The sequence below is a fragment of the Sesamum indicum genome, linkage group LG11 (assembly GCF_000512975.1).
Source record: "Sesamum indicum cultivar Zhongzhi No. 13 linkage group LG11, S_indicum_v1.0, whole genome shotgun sequence".
NCBI lineage: Eukaryota > Viridiplantae > Streptophyta > Magnoliopsida > Lamiales > Pedaliaceae > Sesamum > Sesamum indicum.
This window is the reverse complement of record NC_026155.1, coordinates 11,132,097-11,155,983: the sequence shown is the minus strand read 5'-3', so window position 1 is coordinate 11,155,983 and position 23,887 is coordinate 11,132,097. Positions and strand designations below refer to the sequence as shown.

The 23,887-nt window shown below is 36.5% G+C and overlaps 3 protein-coding genes across 4 annotated transcripts in view; 2 read left to right on the top strand and 1 right to left on the bottom strand.

Annotated features, from left to right (window-relative positions):
• The window catches only part of LOC105173993, a gene marked incomplete in the record, with an annotated part of 18,691 nt that extends 4,351 nt beyond the window's left edge, over positions 1 to 14,340 (top strand). The window contains 25 exon segments of one of the 2 annotated variants that reach the window (XM_011095936.2): positions 1 to 182; positions 650 to 754; positions 913 to 1,092; positions 2,760 to 2,901; positions 2,982 to 3,163; positions 3,346 to 3,431; positions 3,513 to 3,561; positions 3,883 to 3,949; positions 4,026 to 4,507; positions 4,585 to 4,684; positions 6,263 to 6,399; positions 6,487 to 6,554; positions 6,633 to 6,849; positions 6,977 to 7,192; positions 7,356 to 7,511; positions 7,630 to 7,683; positions 7,769 to 7,983; positions 8,068 to 8,137; positions 9,218 to 9,546; positions 11,074 to 11,245; positions 11,321 to 11,720; positions 11,829 to 12,706; positions 12,792 to 13,598; positions 13,685 to 13,756; positions 13,910 to 14,340. In XM_011095936.2, coding sequence (XP_011094238.1) covers positions 1 to 182; positions 650 to 754; positions 913 to 1,092; positions 2,760 to 2,901; positions 2,982 to 3,163; positions 3,346 to 3,431; positions 3,513 to 3,561; positions 3,883 to 3,949; positions 4,026 to 4,507; positions 4,585 to 4,684; positions 6,263 to 6,399; positions 6,487 to 6,554; positions 6,633 to 6,849; positions 6,977 to 7,192; positions 7,356 to 7,511; positions 7,630 to 7,683; positions 7,769 to 7,983; positions 8,068 to 8,137; positions 9,218 to 9,546; positions 11,074 to 11,245; positions 11,321 to 11,720; positions 11,829 to 12,706; positions 12,792 to 13,598; positions 13,685 to 13,756; positions 13,910 to 13,930 — 5,387 coding nt within the window. 2 annotated transcript variants of the gene reach the window in all.
• LOC105174207 (dof zinc finger protein DOF3.5) lies at positions 18,381 to 19,226 on the top strand. Its single transcript, XM_011096234.1, has one exon. The coding sequence runs from the start codon at positions 18,381 to 18,383 to the stop codon at positions 19,224 to 19,226; it is 846 nt and encodes a 281-aa protein (XP_011094536.1).
• LOC105173992 (E3 ubiquitin-protein ligase PUB22-like) overlaps positions 22,941 to 23,887 on the bottom strand; it is a gene marked incomplete in the record, with an annotated part of 1,845 nt that continues 898 nt past the window's right edge. The window contains 1 exon segment of the mRNA XM_011095935.2: positions 22,941 to 23,887. Coding sequence (XP_011094237.1) covers positions 23,137 to 23,887 — 751 coding nt within the window.

The following is a 23,887-nucleotide window of genomic DNA, read 5'->3' as shown; positions in this document are numbered from 1 at the left end:
TTGGTTGTGAAGGTTTCCTAGGATGGTGGCCTCGGGAAGAGGAAAGCATACCAGTCGGCACTAGTGATGGCTATAATCAATTATTGAAGTTGTTATTGGAGAATCAGAGGCATGATGTTGCCTCCCTTGTGACTTATATACTTCATCGCATGCGTTTTTATGAGGTTACTTGTAGATATGAGGTACATGTTGCACTTTCTACCATGCGTGTCAGAACTATAATCTAGAATGATGGATGTGCGTGCGTGTGTTTGAAGAAACACATGCACACTAATATGTACATAGATTTTCTGTAACGAGAAAACAAACCTTTTCAGTGCAGTGTTATGGCTATCAAATGATTGTTTTTTCCTGGTTTGAAATTATAATTTAAACATAATATAAAATATAATTGCTTTATTCTTGTGCTTTTTTGGGGAGGGCAATTGAAGGCAGGGATTATCTGACTCTATAATACCATAGTATTTGACTGTAAGTGAAACCAATCTCAGTGGTATCACAAAGCTCAAAGCTCTCAAGTAAATTTTTTCCATCTTGCGGTTGACAAAATCTTGGTTGTGCGCGCGCTACAATGAGCGATAGTTTCTTGCTTTGACTTGATAGCCTTCATTTAACTCATCAAGTCCTATATTGATCTCTTATCCTGCAGTGTGCAGTATTATCTGTACTCGGGGGTATATCTGCTGGTGGTCGGGTTTCAAATTTTAACTTGGACATGCTTGCAAGTGCTAAAACACAGCTCAAGAAACTCTTGGTTAGTTTTTTCATTATACCCCATGCTCTTATTGAATTGGAAATATTAGTTTTTTCATCATCGATTTGATTCATGCATTTTTTTTTTTCTAAACTAGCATTTGAAAAATAGTAAAATATTTCTCTTGAGCACGCATTGATTGACAAGTATGGTTACAGAAATTGATAAAGCTGAGTGGTCCAATTGATGATCCCTCTCCAATGGCTGCTGCAAGCAGATCCTTCATCCTTGGTGATGCTGGACAATTGGTGTATAAAACAACCAGCGGCTTGATTAATCTCTCAAATTGTGGGTTTTTAAATTGGGATATTGATTTGCACTTACTTTCCCTTCTGAAGGTACTACACTTTCTTCCTCGATCAATAGAGGGTGCTTACATCTGTGTATTTGAGTTCTTCCGGAGTTCAGTTGCACCATACTTTTCATCTGTTCATCCTCTCCTTTTCTTTCCTTTTCCTTCTGTTAAAATAAAGTTATATTGTTTTGTGCTTTGCTTCGTTTATACTGTTGATACGATAACTGTATTATCTTAATTCTATTATGTTGTTTAAGATTTTTTGTCTCTGAGTATAGTGAAATTTCTATTTGTAGTTTTTAAAATTACTATTTCTCATTATAAGTTACAATACAATTAAGAACCAAGAAGATGGACATGTAGATGCGTGAAAGATGTTACACAGAAGATTGATTATGCTTAGCATAAGCAACAGAAAAAGCTTTATAAAATTGTATGGTGTTATGTGATGGGCAAGTTGAACACTTCTTTTTTGTAAAATACTTTCATGGGAGGTGAGAATCAACGGAATAAAACCAAGGAACAAAATGTCTTCTAACTGCGCTTGGCCAGATGTAACATCATATACAATTTGGTTCATGCCCATATATTTTGAGTTACTGTTTGCGCACTGCTGTTGTAGGTTTAAGGGCCTCTTTCCAAGACTGATCTGATGCCATTTTTTTTCTTTCCTTCTTCTTCTTCATTTTTGGCAATACATGCAAGACCATAAGTAATCCAAGAATGAGATACTGGACCGTTATCCAATGGTGATGCTTTGAGCAAGGCATCTCTTGTGTCTTGGAGCATGATGTATGCTATGGGGCATGAGCCTATACCATATAGACTTTTGTATTTTATAATTTTATAAAATAATGAGATAATGTGAAAAGACTCAAAATAATCTAAAGTTCTGAAAGTCTATAGAAAATCTGGATCCATGAGGCATAAAATAGCATGACAAGCAGAATAGAGATTTATAGCTTGAGATGACAAGTGTGATAAGAAAAATATTTTAGGGTTATAATATATGTGCTTTTTAGAAGAATGGCTTTGTTCTTCTGAATAACTTTTGAAGGGTTTTTTAACAGAAAACTCGCCTCATCCGAGCTTTCTGCTGTCAAAAGAACAACTTCCTATACACATCTTTGCGCATACTCAGTAGTGACTTGGGGCTAAAAAGCATATGGCCCAAATACTTAAGAATATGCCCCAAATGCCCTAGTGTGCCCCCTACAAACTCCCCCAAGCATTGCCTTCAGGCATTTTATAGCTGCTACCCCAAGAACGCCTTTCAGTTACTTAGTCTTTGTTAGTTTGTTAAATTCCTAATTTCTTTTAGACTTTTAGTTATATAATCTGTTGAAAGTATTCTCCTATTTATGATGAACATAAAATCATATATGCCCCTCCAGGATTACAATGGCATATATGGAAAGCTGTGATGCTTTATGGCTCCTACCTCAAAATTCATGTATTTGGGATCCTCAAACAATTTCTTGTGTTTTTCCTGCAGGTCCAGAGTAAACAATAGCATTAATGTCTTGTATGCATTGGTTTCTTCTCTGCATGAACTAATGTCTTATACTCTTGGGGAATGGGAATTCCTACTTCCTTTACTCTTTCTTTGCACGCTGTGACATTTGTTGGAACCACAACTTATGTAATCTATCATCTTCTTTTTTTCCTTCCTTCTCTTGACCCAAAATGATTTTGCATCTTTGCAAACAGGAGAGAGGTTTCCTTCCTTTGTCAGCTGCTTTGCTGTCATCTTCTATTTTGCGATCCGAAACAGGGCATGCAATGGACTTGTTCCTGGATGTTGTATCGCACATTGAAGCAATAATTATTTCACTCCTCTTCTGTCGCTCAGGTATTATTACTCCTACCTTTATTACTTCCTATGTCAAGTTATTAGATATTGCCATTTATGTTGCGTACTTTTACTTTCAGGATTAGGTTTCCTTCTACATGACCCTGAAATCTCCTCAACCATTATCTATGCTTTGCGCGGTATGGAGGATGTCCAGAAGGAAGACGCGCTTTCACTTCGATATGCATCTGTCTTGATGTCCAAAGGGTTCTTTTGTCGCCCCATGGAAGTTGGCATGATTGTTGAGGTGCACATGAAGGCGGTAAGTTCCATTTTCTTGGACTTCATGCTTTCTATAATGTTTATTTCCCTATTTTGGTCTCTGCCAGTAGATTTTATTTAAGTATTCACCTTTTTCGTGTTTTTACTTATCATGGTTTATGTTCTTTATTTGTTTCAAGCTTCTGTAAGGAACTATTTGCATTTCCTTGTGTGCATTTTCAGTTAATCGCCATAGATAGTCTATGTAAGTCGATACCAGGTACTGAAGAATTTCTTTGGGTGCTGTGGGATCTTTGTCGCCTCTCTAGGTAGCTATGCTTATTGTTTTGCTTAAAGTGATTTTTTCAATGTTTTCAACTAGTTTAAGGCTTCAAACTTGGCTGTTCCAGGTCAGAGAGTGGACGCCAGGCTCTATTGGTTTTGGTGAACTTCCCAGAGGTATGTTTATATAGTTTTTTCCTTTTTTTTTTAATTTTTAAATAAATGGTCTAAACATTACAATTTTTGGCCATGGCCCTTATAGAAAATTTTTATGAGCTTTTATATTTAGTGAAATAAAGTAATAAACGATTTCTACTAGTTGCTTTCATTATTGGAATCATCATAATTCTGTTGCGTTTGTTCTAGAAGGGACTATGAACTATCTAATCGATGCATAAAATTCTGCTCCCTCTGTAGCTTTTGATGTGTCTGCTCATCTATCTTTAATATTTTTCTTTTTTTATCCATGAGAAACTTTTTTATCTTTTCCTGCTGCAGGCTCTCAAAGTTTTGATGACCGCATTGCATTCCGGAAGGGAACTTGATCCTGCTTCCTTGAACACTGGTACTTTGGTGACTTCAATGGTGGATGTCTTACTGTGTTTCTATTTTCTTATAAGTGGCAAATTCTCTATTTACAGGAGTTTCACCTTTAGATGTTGCGATTTTTCACTCGGCGGCTGAGATTTTTGAAGTTATTGTCACTGATTCTACTGCTACTTCTTTGACGTCTTGGATAGACCATGCGAAGGAGCTGCACATGGCATTACATTTCTCTTCCCCAGGTTCCAACAAGAAAGATGCTCCTGCACGGCTTTTGGAATGGATAGATGCTGGTGTAGTTTACCATAGGAATGGGGCAATTGGACTTCTACGATATGCTGCTGTTTTGGCTTCTGGAGGAGATGTTCACATGGCCTCAGACAGTGTTCTGGCATCCGACATGATGGATGTTGATAATGTTGTTGGGGATTCTTCTAGTAGTTCTGATGGTAATGTAATTGATAATCTAATTGGAAAACGTATTACTGAGAAGGATTTTCCTGGTATTGTTCTTCGTGATTCCTCCATTGCCCAGCTCACTACAGCATTTCGAATTTTGGCATTTATTTCGGATAATTCGGTAAGAAATCTTGTTAGTTTCTGCAGGCACTTTGTTGTTACATAAGTTTTACTAACTACTCCTCTATGCTTCTTAAGGTTGTAGCTGCTGGTCTGTATGATGAAGGTGCTGTAATGGTTGTGCATGCTGTTGTGATCAATTGTAAAGTGATGCTTGAGAGGTCTTCCAATATTTATGGTCAGTATTGTTCATGGTGTTGACAACATCTTCCAAACAATGACAGCATTATTAGAAACCTAACAGAAATCATTATTTCTGAAAGGACACGATGTAGTTTTAGTGGTCTGTTGCTGAGAGTTGTTCTTGTGTTTATTTTGTGTTAACATGTCCTTGCATATGGCCCTAGTTTGAAAGTTTGTCCTTGATGGGTGGGATAGTTTATCTACTTGGTCGATTTCTCTTGATATAATCCTTTAGATGTCCTTATTCTATTCATTCTTTGATGAGCCTACATGATGGAATATTTGGGTAGTGCTTTAATGTTGAATCCTACAAAATTTCTCGGTAGCTGTGTTATCTGGAGGAAGATTTCTTGCATGCCCTTTTCGTTTTGTGACAAATAGTCATCTTCTCTAAAAATACCAGTTTTGGTTCCTATTAGGCATGGTTTTCTTTGAGATTCATGTGTCACTGTTAAACATGTCAGCCACACGTGCTAGGCTGTTTCCACAATATTACGGCCTTCCAGGTAATTCCATGTCAATAACATGCATCCCAGGTTACCGGGGTGTAGGCTTAATGACACATTCAGCTGAAACTTACGATAAAGAGGTAACTTTGGACAATAATTCTACAACATTGTGACTTGGCTTAGGAAGAATCAGCATGAAGTTTGAGCCTCGTATCCTCATTTCTTATTCTCTTTGTATCATTGAAATGTGTTTTTTCCTTGGGGTTTTACCAGCTAATTTGTTACATATGATTTATGCTCTTAGAATTTAGATAATTTCATAAAAAACATGTGGACACACAAAGGTGTGCGCACTTAGGGACACTTGGAGACATGCATGCACAGTCAGGCAGAAGTTCTCGAACAGGCACGTGCACTTGCATTTACAAACACATAAACCAATCTTCCTATATTTTTTTTCTGTTTAGCGAGTTTATCTAAGTTGCTGCCTGGGTTTTATTGGTGAACCTCGAAATTGTACTCTTGGTCTGAATACATGTATATGATTGGTATGAGCCCTCTTAGTATGTGCTCTTATTATATTCTCACACACAAAAAGTGTGTGCATTTCAAGATGCACAGTCAGTCCTGTTACACAAGAATTTGGAATAGGCAATTGCATTAGCATTCATGCGCACAAAAGCCCACACTTTGTGTGCGTTCCTTTGTTTGGATGAGTATGTCCAAGTTGCTGCCTGGGTTATTCTTGATGAACCTCCAAATAATACCTGTTAGCGGGAAAACAAGGGTATGAATGGTAAAGTGTTCTTATTATGGGGCTTAAGATTATAAATTAAAAGAGCAATTAAGTAATTATGCATTTTGGCATTTAATTGAGTTGATAGTTTGTCAACTTGGCAATTATTGCATCATATCCTAACCTAATGACTCATATAAGCTTAACAAATGAAATTCATACTCTAATTTGATTATTGAGTTATAAATGTCTGCTGAAGTCCGTGCAGAACACAGAAATATACTGTCAATATACATCTTACTTTGTAATTGTCTGGAGGAATTTCAATGTGTTTGAGATGCACCATATTGCCTCTTTATGAAGCTGAGACTTGGGTTTCTTGTCTTAGCAGATTATCTTGTTGATGAGGGTGCAGAGGGCAATTCAACTTCTGATTTGCTTCTAGAACGTAATCGTGAAAAGAGCCTGTTTGATCTGCTGATTCCTTCACTGATCCTACTCATCAATCTCTTGCAGAAGTTACAGGTTTGTGGTGACATTCCTATATATATTGCTTGATAACGAATGGATCAAAAGCTCAATTGAGTTATGCCATTCTGTTGATAACTTCAGGAAGCCAAGGAGCAACACAGGAACACAAAACTAATGAGTGCACTCTTACAGTTGCACCGAGAAGTGAGGTAGCAGCAACTGTCTCCTTTTAATGAATGTAAAGAATATATTTTCCAGTATCCTTGATACAAATCTTCCATTCCCAGCCCCAAGTTAGCTTCCTGTGCAGCAGAGTTATCCCATACTTGCCCTGATTTTGTGCTTGGTTTTGGAGCCGTCTGCCATCTTCTTGCATCAGCACTAGCTTGTTGGCCAGTGTACAGTTGGACTCCTGGCCTTTTCCATTTCCTCCTTGACAGCCTTCATGCCACTTCGCTATTGGCACTGGGCCCCAAGGAAACCTGCAGTTTGCTTTGTCTACTGGTATGTGAGCATTCCAATCACATCAGTTTTTCTGAAGCAGTATGGAGTTTGTGTTTTGCAATTGATATATATATCTGATGATAGAAATGTAAATTCCACTAATCTGCCACACTCTCTGCCTTTCAAGAATGATTTGTTTCCGGATGAAAGCCTTTGGATGTGGAAGAATGGAATTCCAATGCTGAGCCCCCTAAGAGCAGTGGCTGTGGGGACACTATTGGGTCCGGAGAAAGAGAAACAGATCAATTGGTATCTAAGGCCTGGGAACCCTGAGAAGCTACTAGCTCAGTTGTCTCAGCAACTGGCGAAACTCGGAGAAGTTATCTTACATTGTGCTGTCAGTGTAAGTTGTACCTGCATTAATCACCTTAAATGTTTATATAACTTCTTGGTATGGTGAGTGATTCCACGAAACCCACCAATTTCTTTTGGTTTACATGAAGCAGGGCTGTGTTTGCTCTTTGTATTTTCAAGTTTCAACTGATGGTAGTTTCATCATATTTCAGATGTCAGTTGTCATACAAGACATTCTACGTGTGTTTGTGGTTCGGATTGCATGCCTGAATCTTGACTATGCTTCTGTGTTGGTGAGACCTATAATATCATGGATCTCTCATCGCCTCTTAGAGCCAACAACATTATCCGATGTGGACGCATACAAGGTTATTAGTAATAATTGTTCTAACCATGGTCTTTTTCCATTTCCTTGCACCTAATTTCTCCATTTACTATTATTATTATTATTATTATTTTCTTTTTTTTCGTGTCTTTTACTTACAGGTTCATCAATTGCTTAAATTTCTTGCTATCTTATTGGAGCATCCAATCGCTAAGGTATTCATTGTATTTGACAACTATTGTTGAAAACGGAGTTGAGCATGAAGTTCACTTTATCTTGTTCTCTTCACTCCATCCGCAGCCACTATTTTTGAGGGAGGGTGGCTGTCAGATGCTCACAAAAGTGCTTGAGAAGTGTACTGGAGCTGCCAACTCTGACGTGAAGCAGTTCTCCGAAAACATAAATCTTGCAAAATATGAATCTTCACTTATTAGCTGGTCTACACCTGTATTCCAATCGATCTCATTAATCAGTGATGACTCTGCATTTTTTCAGCATCCTGGAGTGCAGTACAGGTCAGAAAGTTTCTTATAGAATTGTATTCGGTGGCTTCATTTCTTCACATTTGGATAGGAAGATTTACTTTCTGTGGCTTACAGGAATCTTCCTAACAGTTTTACAGCCAAAGAATGTTCCATATTCTGGTCATATCTCCTTAGATTTTGCATGGTATGTTCCCTTTCAAGTCTTTATCTGTATAATTGATGACTTGTCTTTATTTTATAGAACAATAAACTGTCCTAGACTGTTCCTGAACAGGTTATTGCAATTGTCTTGTTAGAAGTCAGTTCATATAAGTATTGAACCATCAAATATGAGATAGATATTGAATTAAAGATTCTATCACATGGAGTTATAGTGGTTTTTAACACTGTGCAAAGGATGGATTTGAGTGCCACTGTGGAGAAGCCAAAGAGTTTGTGTTTGATGCAAACCCTCAAATTGGCAAGAGATTTGGTAAACCTGATAAGTTTTCTCATGAACACAAGCAATATCCTTTCACCTCTTGATAATGTCACTGAGATGAAAAGAGATCCATTCCGGAGTATGATAGTTGATCATTAAGAAAATGCTCTCGAAGATCTATTGTGCATCTTTAGCAGGTGAAGCGATGGTTGAGAACTAATAAAAGCATTACTGCAGCGACTAAACTTAATTCTCATTGTAAAGAACACGAAAAGCCTTATTGTTAATTCTTATTCAAGGCATGTGTCATTTGAAGATGCTATGTGAATCAATAAGGTTCTAACTAGTACAGAGGTTCCATTGTAAGAGCAGGATGTACATGAATATCAGACAACATAATTGGCTTAGACTTTATAATTATTTAGCAGTTTCTTTGAAATAAACATCATGTGGAGGGTTGATATCCATGTCATTTGGTTCTCATGAAATTCTGATGTCGGGGAAAAAAATGATTCTATTCAAGTTAGGAGTACCTAATCCATTGTTCCATAGGATATTTGAAAAAAGTTCTCTGTTATGGCCAAATATGTTGGCAGTCGTTCTATACGTGTTCTTGTTCCTTTTTATTCCTTCCTCCTTTTTTGTCCGAGATTGTCCCATTTCTCTGCTCTGTTAATGTTGCACTGCACGGAAGACAGAGGTTGCTCTTGACATGGAGCTTGGGAGTTGCAGTGATTTTCATTTCCCTGGTCAATGTTTTCTTGCATGCTTGTTTTGCTTTCCAATTAATACTTGATATTCTTTAGTCTTTGTTTTACTTCCCCTTTTCCATCAAAACTGTAGGTTTTGCCAGTTGGAAGAGAATTGCTTGCCTGTCTGGCTGCCTTCAAAGAGATGGGTTCCTCTACCGAAGGCCAGAGTTCTTTGCTCTCTTTTGTAAAACACATTCAGTCCTCTACTATTCAGGATTCTGAGTCTCAAATAAACCATGAAAGTGATGCAAGTTACGGGAAAATTCATGCATCTGAATGGAAGGAGCATCCTCCATTGTTATGCTGCTGGACTTCATTGTTAAGGTCGATTGATTCTAAGAATGTTCCTCGCGAACAGGTTGCTGTAGCTATTCACACATTAACCTCAGGTGCATTAGGCATTTGTATGGATAGGGAAAGGTATGCTCATTGCTCTCTGCTCCATTTACTTTACTCTTGCTACTTAAATAGCTCTGTTTCTTATGGCAACTTGGATTAAAATTCAGCTTATTGTGCTTGAAAACATTCTCAGAGAAATTCTATAGTACTCATAGTAACTGGCGTTCAGCATTTCCATCTTCGAAAGCAGTTCAGTACTTCTAGTCATTTTAAGTGAGGGTGCAAGATTTTTGACTGTGCTTGAGATGGATACTTCATGTTTGAACTTTAGTTTATATTCTATGAACTCATGGAGTCGTACTTCAAGCTTTCGGTCTCCACTTTGCCACCACTTTGCCACGTAGAAAAGTTTAAGTAGGTTGCCGTATTTTTGGTTACTTTGCCTCATAAATCCAAAGATATGCTTAAAAGATAGTTTGCTGTTCAGTGACTGAAAGGAGCACATTGGGGTCGTATTAAAAGCTGTTTAGACAGTTTGGTTAATTTGCTGTCCATTGTAAAGCTTGCTTCAGAGATAAACTTTGGTTTATTTCCTCATGCATCAAAGCACCGAGATCTCTTGGGCCTTCACTGCAGGGCAGAAAGCAAGAGCCTAACCTTGTCATAGGGAAAAACAAATATTTACGTTTTTGCATTTGTCAACAATATCAATATTTTTTCTGTTAAAGAAAAAAACAATATCAAGTATTAATAGTTGAAATACCTAAGTGGTTAACTTATTCTGGTTGTTCCTTTAGGCTTACCATCAGTCTTTCGTAAGTAACATGCACTAGCGTTTGATTTGGTTACCAAGAAAAAGATAGGTGGTGAACTCCATCACAAATGATCAAACCATGGTTATTTGAACTGTCAATGTGAACTTTAATGAGGTGCTCTTTTTCATTGTCTTTGGATTGTGTCTCTTGGTGAAAAGTAGAAACGTAGAAAAACGCATGTGCCTTGTTGAAGTATTATACCTTGATGGCAAAAAGGCCCAAGTCGTGTCTCTTGCTCATACGGACTTCTGGAACAACTTCGGAGAAAAAATAAAGAATTCAGTCTGGTTCTTGATTTCAGGGAGGGTACTGCATGTCATTAGTTCTTGGCTTCACTCTGTGATGCTAGTTCCAGAAATTATTTTAGACATTAGCTGATAAATCTAGATTAGCTGGCAGATGAAACAGTAATTGGAGTATGTTAAGAAAATTTAAAGGTCCCCCATGGACCATAAAAGCTTGATCTTTGATGAACAATATATTGTCTTAATAGTAGCATAATGGGCTTGTCTGTACTGTTAATCTACTGTTACTTAAGAGGAGTCAAAAACGTCTTTTATGGTGGATGTAGCAAGAATTTCAGGTGGTTGACCTCCTCTGAACCCTACCACTCAACTCCCTTGAATATTTCACTATCCGAAAGAGGGACGGAAAGAGAAGCAAAAATGTCATCAAGTTTTCCTGCGGAATTTGTTATCGCTCAATTTCAGTCCTATGAATGATATAGAGAAAGTTGCTCCGCTCATGGAAATGTGCTATTTTTTTTAATTGTTATATGTTGCTTTTTCATCAGCGTGAACTTGGAGAGGGTTGCTGTAGTCAAGTTCCTTTTTGGAGTAAAGAATGATTATTCTTCAGAAGGTTTTGTCGAAGACAACCTGAAGCAAATCGAGGAGCTCGCAGATATGTTAGGATCTGTGACTTGCAATGAACTTGACCCTGATGCTCTCCCTACACAGGATCAGGTTTATATTACTGCTTTTTATTAACTATTTCTTTTTCCTGAAGAGTTATCCTTAACTTTCATCATGGATCTTCAGATCAAGGAGACTGCAAACTTGTTATTGCGTTTGTTGCGGAAGTCCTCAGGCACAGAGGAGGTGGATGCTGCAATTGCCAGTGGTTACACCTCATTATCGACTCTCCCAGTTTCTTCGAGGATACAGAGATTTGCAAACAGAAGTGTGGGGCGGATTGAAGAATATAGCTGGGATGATTTTGGAGCCACTTTCTTTTGGGAATGTCCTGAGAATTTGCGTAACAGGCTAGCTCAGACAGGTCTTTCTGCAAAAAGAAAGATCTCCTCACTGGAGGGGGCAAATAGGCATACCAGAGGAGACAATTCTGTAGTGGAAGCTACCTCACAAAATACATTTTCTAGGGGTTCAGTACCTGTCACCACACCTCCGGGCCCTACACGTCGGGATACCTTCAGACAGCGTAAGCCAAACACTAGCAGGCCTCCTTCTATGCATGTGGATGACTATGTTGCAAGAGAACGAAATGTTGATGGTAATAATTCTAATGTAATTGCTGTCCCACGGATAGGATCTTCTAGCGGGAGACCACCATCCATTCACGTAGATGTATTCATGGCCAGACAAAGGGAGCGTCAAGGTGTAGCTGTTAATGATGCGGTAACACAAGTGAAAACAGCAGCTCCAGATGACAACATAGACGCAGAAAAGTCCAGCAAACCTCGACAGTTGAAACCAGATCTTGATGATGATCTTCAGGGAATTGATATTGTTTTTGATGCTGAGGAGTCTGAACCTGATGATAAGTTGCCCTTTCCACAACCAGATGATAGTTTACAGCAACTTGCATCTGTTGTAATTGAGCAACGTTCTCCCCATTCGATAGTTGAGGAGACGGAGAGTGATGTAAATGAAAGTAGTCAGTTTTCTCGCTTGGGTACTCCATTAGCATCAAACATGGATGAAAATACGCCGAGTGAGTATTCATCCAGAATGTCTGCATCTCGTCCGGAGATGCTATTGACTCGAGAACCGAGTATTTCTTCTGATAAGAAGTTCTCTGATCAGGCAGAGGACACAAAGAGTTTGCCAACCAGAATTCCTAATGCAATTGATTCCTCTGCAATACCCAGTAGTACAGGGGTTGCAGCTTCTATTTATATGAATACTTCATCTTCTTCTGTACGATTTTCTGTTGAGTCCAGGACACCACCTAACTTATATCCCAATGCATCAATACAACAAAGTGGAACTGTTCCTTTGGGTACTGGATTGCAAGGTTTCTACGATCAGAAATTTCCTCCAAATCAGCCTCCTCTGCCTCCGATGCCACCTCCTCCAACAGTCTCACCTGTACTATCTCAAAATATGGATCCTGTTGTGAGTCAGTCTTCATCATTTTTGAAGTCTGTGGCAGATGGGCAGGCTCAGGTTCCTCCTGGCTTCCATGTATGAAATAGTCTACTTGCTATTTAAAATGTTTTCTGCAGTTTCATACATGAAAATAGTTGCTTACATTCTCCCTTATACACAGGTTCAGTCAGATTATGCGTCTGTTGTACCATGCAGTTCGACATCACTGGCTACTTCAGTTGCGTTGTCAGACCCAAAGTTTGGACGGACATCTCTTCCTTCGCCTTTAGGATCTACAAGACCTCCTCCACCGCTTCCTCCCACACCACCTCCTTATTCAGCCAGCTCTTCGCTAAAGAATTCTACTTCTTTGTCTCCACAATATTTTCAAACTGTTAGTAATTCTGAGCTTCAGCACGCCTCTGCTGCACCCCCTGTTGATGGAATGGTGAACCTTTCAGCATCACGCACGATGATAACTTCCTATCCCCCACCGCCTTTGATGCAACCATTGCTTTTCAGGCCCAGTTCCATGCCTGTCGGTCTTTATGGAAATAGTTTAGTTCCACATCATGGAGAAAACTTGGCTAATGTGTCGCAAAATCTTCCCATGTCTCTCCCTTCAGTTCAAGCCATACCAGCTCTTACTCAGTTACAGCCGCTTCAGCCGCCACAAATCCCTCGTCCTCCACCTCAGCATCTTAGGCCACCTGTTCCAGCTTCCCCACATTCAGAGCAGGGTGCAACATTGTTGCAAAGTTCCATACAGATTCCAGCTCAGCCATCCCAGGTGCTGCAGCAGCCCCAAGTCTCCCCAGCTCATGTGTATTATCAAACCCAACAACAAGAAAATGTATCACAGTCGTTGCAACAGCAACAGGTTGATCGTTCGCAAAGGAGTTTGCAGCCTTCAGGGGATGGCGCATCCCAGCAACAAGATTCCGGAATGTCTCTACAAGAGTATTTTAGATCCCCTGAAGCGATTCAGGTATTTTATATTGAGGGTTGATATAAGTACACAAGTCTAATTGTTGTAAAGTTATATTTTGATAATTTAATTTACTTGAACTGCAGTCTCTTCTGAGTGACCGCGAAAAACTTTGTCAGCTTCTAGAGCAACATCCAAAGTTAATGCAGATGCTGCAGGTTTGACAATGTTTCCAATTTACTGAGTCTGCATGTGCTAAGATCCCACTTAATTAGCTTGAAGTATTTTTGTACAGTGAGTCTTTAGGAATTTTGCTTGAGATTCTCAAGTATTGTATTTCCCTTCTCTTACCATTCCTTTGTGTTTACCAGGAGCGGCTGGGTCAGTTATAGTGGTAGTCCGGCTCAGTGCCTGAGGATCTTGGTGAAAGCAGACAAACAACTGTGCTCGGAAAGCCAGTATTGTTTCCAGATTTGGGATATATTTTATGTACATTGCTTTTGTATTTTCATTCATTAAATTTTAGATTGACCTAAAAATTGTAGTATTTCTGATGCTAGGAAATGTAAATGGGATAGGTTGGTGTTGTTTTCGATTGCCTCTGTAACTGTTTGCTTTGTGAGTGCTCTGACCCAGTGAAACTTGAGTGAGACATTAACTATAGGGCTAAATGAAAGGCTAACAGAAAACCAAAATAGTCGAGTACTATGTCCTTCAGGCAAGATGCAGTGACGACTCTTTATAATGTATTAACCCCATCAAGAATTGACCGTCTCATCCGTTCAATCACTCCCCTGAGAGAGACACAGGAAAAATTCTAGTCTGTGATGTATCAACTAGATGAACCGAGGTTATTATTCGATCTAATCTAACTGTTCCTTGACATTCTGTTTCTCTCACCATTTGTTTTAGGGTATATTACATCAAGTTTCTTGAGGTTCAATGTAATTATTTATATTTTCGCTTTGTTTGAAAATTTTCATACACTCGATATGTGTTATAATTATGTACCCTTGGATAGTAAGGTGAAAATGTTAACTTTATTCTTGTTGGAATTTTATCTTATTAAAAAAATGATAAAATATAAAAAAATTATGTTGTTGGATGGATTCTATTATTACAAAAAGAATATAAAAATTCTATGTTGGATGAACGTTATTATAAGAAAGCATATAAAAATTATGTAATATTATAGTTCAGGGTTCAAAAGGGTTTTGGACAATTCAATATAAAATTTGGATAACAAGCTAACGGATTGGATCAATTGTTTGATGCACGTTATTATTATTATTTTTTAAATAATAAAGAGTATTCGTAATTGTATTAAATTTTAGGGGGAACTCAATGTAGGCTTATGAAGGTTTTTAAGGTTATGTATGGAAGAATTTGAATTTGGCAAGTATAATTTGGAGTAAGGATTCTTAAACCATTTTATATAAAATTGTTGTGAAGTTAACCATCTACTAATGAGCAAAAGGGTTCAGAATTGGAGTCAAGGATCTAATGCCTATTGGAAGGAATTATTCAGACGAGTTCAATGAATTTATGTTTTATGAAATTGGAGATTAAACTTAAGATTTATCAATCTTAACAAAATTGTAGAAATGTCTATTGGAAAAGTTCGATTGTTGATTTAATAGAAACGAGAATCGAATTATCTATTTTCTCTTCTTGTCTTTTTCCTTTTTGTTCAATAAATTCTTTCGTTTTTCTTGTTTGAGACTCTTATCTCATATTCTTGATTACGCATATATGAATTCTTGGTACCACATATCATATAGTATATATTTTTATCTAATGTTAATTTATAATGTAACTCTAATGTCCAATACTATTTGTATTACGATTTAACCTAGCAGACAGGCATTTTTTTTTATCTCTTTTATGTTCTAAAGATGATGTCACATGTTTTTTCAATTTTATAAACTTTTTTTTTTTGGACTTTCAAAATATTTTCAATTTTTTTTTCATATATATATATATATGTTGACTTGAAAAACACCTTAAAATTGAACTGTACTAAAACTGTATATAAGTTGTCTGGATTTGTAAAACCTGGAGAAAACCAAATAAATCTCATGTGATGAAGGCCATGTTATATGTTCCTAAATTACCATTACCGATAATCAAATGAATTTCTTGTACGATGATGACAGAGACAGAATCACTTGATCAGCTCTTGAAAATCCAAACCAAGAGTTCGTCAACTTCATCAAAATGTCTCTCACGGAAATGTATATAATTAAGATTAATCAATCTGAGAATTAAATTTAGGAAGTAAAATAGAAAGAAAAGTGTGTCAAATATGGGATATAAAAATATTATTACCTGAATTGAAAGTGATATATCTAACAAAAAGTAAAACCTTGGATGTATTGGAGACAAGATTTCCAGGATCCAAGAAGCCCATGATCCAAGACAACCCTTTTCAAGTAATCATTATTCATTTCATGATTCTACCTGATTAAGAGACCAATTAATTTTGAGACATCCATCTTGCCTTGGTGATCATATGATATCTCATTAGTTTTAGGCAACTCTCCTTAAGTGTCTCTCTTGGACCCTCAAAGGCTCAAACCCCAATCACAATAAACCTTTTTTTTATAATTGTATATGCATACATTAAGTGTTGAAATAATAACATAAATTTGCTCTAATTATTACATTGATATATATTGTAGATTTTTTTGTTACTAATGTGATATGATCTGCTTTTGAGTGTTGTCATTTGATATATATATATATATATGTATATCTTGATGTTTAATTACATTCTTTTGTATATATCAATAATGTCTTAATTTAGTAGTTGAGGTTAAAATTAAGATTTCACAAACAAGTTCGTAATTATGGATTTGAATCCCACCATACATATGGGTATTTATCTTTGTGTGAGTGTCTAACTTTATGTTAGTTATTGTAGTCATATCGATGTGTTGGTCGAATCGAGAGTTATCATAATCTGTTGTTTACTGTTCTTATATAATTAGTATATCAATGCATTGGTTAAATCTTCTTTCATGCATAATATGGTAAATTTGGTTTGGCTCTCAAGTATATATATATATATCCTTTGTTTTACGTACATTGTCAAAATTAATTTTATTATTAGTTATAATCAATAGTTGCTAGATAATTAGGGTTTTGATTAGTACTCGGAATACATTAAATTTAATGAGAAAGTGATGTTAATTCAATCAATTTACTTGATAATACGTATATTTTATTTAAAATAATCGAATAAAATTAAAAAAAGTGCCCTCATGATTAAGCTCTGCAGGACGACTGATGGGACTAATCATATATCTATATATGTACAGGCGCAAAGGCAAGAAAGATAAGTCCGTCTCTAAAAAATATGAGAGATGGAATTTCCAAATATGAACAAGAAGCTGTCCGTGCGAGGCTACTTAAATTTCAATCTCTGAATTTAGAGACGAACATATTATCAGAATAATTTATCTATAAATTCGTCTTCGGTGAAACAAGTTCTGATTTAAGACTGTCTCTAAGTTTGTTAGAATTTCGATTTTATTTTCGTCTCCAAATTCATAATTATTCTCCCAGATTAATTCATCTATAATTGCATCTCAAATTTGTAGAAAATCCATTAACTGTTAAAACTGTCTCTGATTTTAGTGAATTGCGCTAACTACATTCTTATTTCAGTATTTAATATATATAATGCTACTTTTTTCGAACACTAGCTTTGCCTGTTACTTATTTAACAAGTATCAATGATCTTAACAAAATAAATTTACTGGGTTTTTATATGAATCATTATAATTGTTTTACTTATAATATATATATAGTCCAAACAATAATTATAAAATTTTAATACTTTCCAAATATTTTGAAACGCATATATGTAAGTTGAAAAATAAATTAAATTCTTTTAGTCAGACGTGGATTAGAGGGAAAATATATATTAATTTCACAATTTGGGAAGGAGAGGCCAACGGGTACGCAAAATGAGATCATGCATATAGTTTAAGGGGCCAAATTGAATTGTTTCATGATCCTTCATATATTATATTATATATAATAGAGAACCTTTTGTTATACAAATTCTTTAAAATTTATCTTTTAATTAATTTATTTTTTTTAAAAGAATTTTACCATAATAGTAACTTTGATATATTTAATAAATTCGCACTTACAATTTATTTATTTTTCTCTCCTTTACGTTTCTGACTTTTTTTTTTTCTCCTCAACTTATATCGCCTTTATTGCTTTTCATAATTTTTGTTTTCTTCATCGCACACCACACTACGCTTGCATGGATTGTATGAGTAAAAAACTAGTGTATGTATATATAATATTTCCTTCCCCAGGTTTATGAGTTTTAAGCACTAATCATTTCTTGTGATATGGGAGCTAGCAATCCACATATGAAATCCCACTCGTAGAAATTGAGTTTTCTCCCAGTGTGAAGACACTATCATCAGTACTAACAACAAGCTAATCCTCCATTTTCCTTATATTTAAACCAGACCTGTCTGTCCCAGAAAGCAAACTGATTGACCCTATCGAGGCCTTTGCCCCCACCTCACTCCCCTTCCCTCCAATGACATCCCGCCACGTGTTCCTAACACCGACACCGAGCATTCGCCTCCGGGACAGTTAGCTCCATCGTCCTTAACGGCCCCGGAACCAACCCACACGTGCATGTCCTCTCATATACATATTTCCCCTTCCCATTTTTCCACTTATCATTCCAGCAACTTCTCTTCTCTCAATTTGGTCAATCAGAGAAAGAGAAAGGGGAAATTTACAGATTCTTGATGTTTACTGGTAGCGAGAAATTATTCCAGGTTTTTCATTCCATGATCGTGTTCTGGGATGGAAAGGGGATGGAAGCCTAACGTTGAGGTTTCACCAGCCTGTCCGCGCTGTGGTTCTTCCAACACCAAATTTTGTTACTACAACAATTACAGCTTAACTCAACCTAGGTACTTCTGTAAAGGTTGCCGAAGATACTGGACGAAAGGTGGGTCCCTCAGGAATGTCCCCATCGGCGGTGGTTGCAGGAAAAGCCGAAGAGGGAAGTCCATTCGCCTCCCGGCCGATGGTGGGGTTGGTTCCAGGGCTTTAGTCCGCCATGGAATTGAATCAAGTAGCTCAAATTCAGCTGGCCCTAGTGCTGATTCTTCAACTAGTATTGATCTTGCAGCAGTCTACGCAAATTACCTTAATCAGACGCCTCGGCTCGAGAATCAAATTGAAGCAGTTTCTCATCTGCCTGACGGGATCGGAATCCCACCTGTCGAGTTTTCAAACTTTCATATGAATCAATTGACTTCTCATTTGCCTCAGGAGAGTGGTTTTTTTGAATGCGGGCCTTTTCCCAACAGGTTTTCGGGGAACCAATTATTAGGGGATGGAAATTCGATTTTTCTTGGTGGGCTTGAGCCGTTTCAGAAGCAGCAGGTTACGTTCAGTGGAAATAATTTTAGCAGTATAAATCCCATTGACAATTTGCCACCGTTGCCAGGTGAAGATGTCGGGCCAGCTGACGGGATATTGTGGCCAGGTTCCGATGTTATATTGCCGAATCAGTTGATCTTACCTTCGACAACTCATGAAATGGCACCGGCAGTGGAACCAGCAGGACAAAATTCAGAAATGTTGAATGGAAATGTGAGCCCGTTTACTGCATTAAATCTTGAAGCTATTTTTAGGTCTTGATGAGACTCATCATCAGTTAATATTTATATAATTCTACACATTTTTAATCTTTACATATTATAAATATATATAGCTTTGTATAGGTGATCAAAGTACTACTGTGAATTGAGATACATACGGTAAAAATTTATTCGAAGCTGAGTGCATGAAGATTGTGCAATTTACAATAAAAGGTAGTTTAATGAGCTTAATTGGGATGTCTTTCTTACACAATGAAATAAATTACTTTTGGAACTTGGATTAGTGACATTTTCATTTACATATGATTTTCATAGACTATCCATCTTCTGGGAGTTCTATTGATTCCAATGGCATCTTAAGCTTTACAAATAAATTGCAGTTTGGTTCTACCTTCAGATGTTTTCTTTTGTGGGCCTAAGGTTAAGTTTTTAAGGGCTAGATCATCAAGATATGGTGTAGATTATGGGATTAGATTTCTATTATAAGCCCTATTTTATCTTCAATCCCATTCCATATACGCAAGTCACTTGTATAAAGATGACATCATGTGTTTTATTTAGAGAAAGATTTTATGCATATAACATGCGTATATTAAATGGGGTAGAAGATGAAATAGAATTTATAATAGAAAATTCGAACAGATAAATTACCTTGTTAATTCCAGCTTCATAGAATTATGACTGTAGACAAAATTGTAACTTTCATCTTATAAGTATGGGGAGTGTTACTTTAAGGACATGTATGAATTATTGGGATGACGGATTTAAGCTCATAACTTATTTATTTTTGGGAGTTTTGAGGATAGGATCCATTGGGAAACGTTAACTGCTCCCGAATTGTTTGATGTGGCAAAATGGGTAGAAATAAACTTTGACAACATGGCAATTATTCAACATCCTCCATATACGTGGCATTATGACATGGTAGCCATAGTGTTCAATATTTCAGTTTCAGATAGACATTATTTGCAAGACAGGACATCATCAAAGTCATACATTAACGTGTGATTTTTCAAGGGTTTCTTGATGTGAATATTATTGTTATTATAACAAAGGTGACATACAATATAGAACATTCAAATCAATAACAGGACCAAATGCACTCCTGAAAGTCCTGTCTGTATGTACATCATGCATACAAACTTGACAAATAAACTATTCTCTAATATATTTATCATTGATTTCATTCAAATGAATTTCTAGTAACGATTAATCCACTTGTATTCCATATTCCTTCTTTTCTAAATAGATACACTCATATAGTAATAATAGTTCCTAAAGTCCTTTGAATATTCCTATATTGTATATACTTACTTTAGGTCAAATTGTATTTTGCTATCCGAATCGTGTCCGTTCTATACTTAGCTATCTAATTTTTTTTTTTGGTGTCAATATTGTACCATTTTAATATTGTAAAATTTACATTTTTGTTATATATGACCGTTTTTGTGGTTGATTTTTCTGTCATGGAAACATCACAAAATTGACCGAAAAATAGTCATATATGGTAAAGTGCAAATTTTATAAAATTAAAATAATAAATTAAAAAATAAAAATTAAATGACAAAGTAAAAATTTGGATGAAAAAAATATAATTTACCCTATACTTTATTTCCATCATAATTGGATGCAAAATTCCCTCTTCCGCTAACTGTAATCCCTACCTTCTGAGGGTGTAGGGTTCTATGTTAAGAGTTATCAAGTATTCAAATAAGGTCGATGGGAAATAAGCTAATTAATGGTAAGCAATCTTAGCACACTTCACATATAACAAATGTTAAGCTACAAATCTCCTCTCCAACTCAGCCCAGAAAAGGTCCAAACTGACAATGATTGAAGGGACTATTTATACTATTTTAGACTTTGAATTGTTCATGATGATTTTACCCCTCGGTCAATATACTAAATACATACGATCTAAATATGTGTGGTCTCATTTCAATCTTCTTTTGTGGAACTGACTTTACTATCATCCGATGTATTTTTCCTCCATCAAGAAGAAACATTGATGGCTCCTCAAAGTTGCAAATTCAGCCGTGCCTTCTCATATTAACAATCGATCTTTTGAGGTATGATTGATTCTCTTGAGATGATTAATTAGACTTGATTGGATCTTATTTCCCCTTTTCAGTTCAAATCCCATATATTTAGCAAGCTGTTATGCTTTTTCTGACCCCAAGGATCACTCATGAATGCATTCCATAAGAGAATAAACTTGTAATTTTGCTTGCAAATATCAGTGGTGGCAGCAAGTAGCAGAAGATTGACGTTCCAAATCATATATAATTGCAGCTAGGTATCTTGATGATGAAGTTGAAAATGCACGTAGCATAGGAACTTGGAAGACCAAACATAGATTTCAGTGCATCATGCATGCACATGATCCCAGGAGCCCATGATCCAAGAAATAATTATCCAAGCAAATCATCCTAGTTTCTCAACCACTTCATCCCAAATTACTTATTCGATTTTCAAAGAAAATCATTGACTGTCTCCCGGAAGGTAGCTATAAGATCAATTATTTACTCAAACTACACAGTAATTAATGCATCTTAATTATACATATATATATATATAATACATATACAGACTAGTAAACTAACTAGAATCACTCCTTTTCTGGTGCATTTAATTTCATGTAGTTGAATTTGAATAGTACTCATCTGGTGAATAGACCGCAGGAGCCACTGCCACCATGTGTATAATTTGGATATATCAATATTTAAGCAAGTTGGTGATATTCGCTGCAAGATTATTATATATATGAATGTAAGTCGTTGCGTCATAGAGGAGGAAGACGGCAAAGTTATATAAATAAAAAATTAAATTTGGTCAAATTTGAACTAATTACATAATAATTGTAATATGTGTGATTGATGTATAATTTAAAAAGAGTGATTAATTACATAATAAGTATATTATATCTACTATGTAATTAATTTGATTCGATCGAATTTGAATGAGGTAAGAATTTTCCATCAAGGATGTCAAAAGAGGGATGTACCTTTCTGCATTTCTCCGGACCACAACCCCAAATCCTCAATGCCAAAAATAATATTTTTGACAGTATGCTTATAATTATACTGTACGAAGCCAATTCAAATTCCACAAAAGCGGCTGTATCTTATTCAGAAGTTGCTGCTTCAATAGTTATTGTATCTATCTGCCTGTTTCAATTTCTTATTCAGGGCAGTCCGATTTGATAGGGACTGAGCTATTTATGCCTGACCAGCTGATTCTGAACCAAACTTTTCTCAGGCACAAAGTCGATTTTACTTTATGAAAATCATGAGAGGAACAACAGAAACTTACATCACAATAACTATAACAATAGCAAAATTACATTTTTAGTCCCATAAATAGCAAGTTCAATTCTTTTAATCATTTACTTTATGAAACTTTTAAAAAGATCCCAAAATTAAGAAAATTCGACACGTTTTAGGCCTCTACTTTACATGATTTATATGACTAAATGTGTCAAGTTTTTTAAATTTTGAGATCATTTTAAAAATTTTATAAAGTTTAGGACTATATGTGTAGAGTTTTTCCTAATTTTAGAATCATTTTGCAAAAATCAATAAAATTGAGGATTTTAAAAGTGTTGAACACCTATCATATAGGACTAAAAGTGTAATTTTACCTATAACAACTGATTTAGTTATAGTTATTTTGCTCGTATATATCAAACTCGGATTTTCAAGTCAATTAAGTAAACATGAAGGTAACCAAAAGACACTCAGAAGAGAATAAAAAATAGAAGAAGATGTGAGCATCAATCTTTGTATATATGCAAAATTCAAATTTATGAAAGTTTCAACAAAAATCATGTTCTTCTTTCTTTTTTCTATGTGGGCACTTTTTTGCCCCGTTTGCTAATTTCTCTAAGAACTAAATGTAATTTTTACAACTTAGTTTCTATCGTCATCACTTGATTCCCCATGAATTCCATCTCAAGCTGGATATGAAGAAATCAAACTGTTAGGTAAGCATGGAGAACTCCTCCACGCTCTTGCATAGGATTTAAGCATTTCCCTGGCTCTCTCCTTCGTCCTGGATCCACAATCGACTTGAAGCACCAAACCCAATTTTGCAACAACTCCAATCTGCAACATTTCCTGCAGAACTCCAGGAGTTGCCGAGAATTTGGAAACCGAATGCAGAATCCTGACAGCCCTTTCGCTTGCAACTTGAGAAACCCTAAGTATCTTCTTTGAAACAATGGCCAGTCCAGCGCCGTGCTTCAGCAGCTCGGCTCTCCCTTCCGCACACTGGCACAGCAAATCCAACACCGTTAGCGTCATTTCGCATGCCCTTTTGTCAGACGACTCGAGTAAAAGATCTATCAATACGGGTACTGCTCCAGCTTCCACTGCTTTGATCCTGTTCCTCGCCCAGGGGCAAACACTGATTAGTACTTTCAGTGTTGCTTTTGAGGCCTTTTGACAGATTTGATCATTCAAGATTTGGGCTAATCCGACGAAGAACTGGGGCTGCAACTTGATGAGTACTTGAGCTGGATCAGCTGCTTCCAGCATTGACTTCAGTAGCATGACTGCATAAGCCCGTGACTCGTAGCTCCCGGATTGCATTATCCTAGTTAAGGACTCGACAAATTCGTTGTTTGTGAGGGATTTCAGGCTTGATTCTGATAATTGGAGACCGTAAAGAATGCTCAAAGCCTCTTCACAGGCTTTTCTTAAT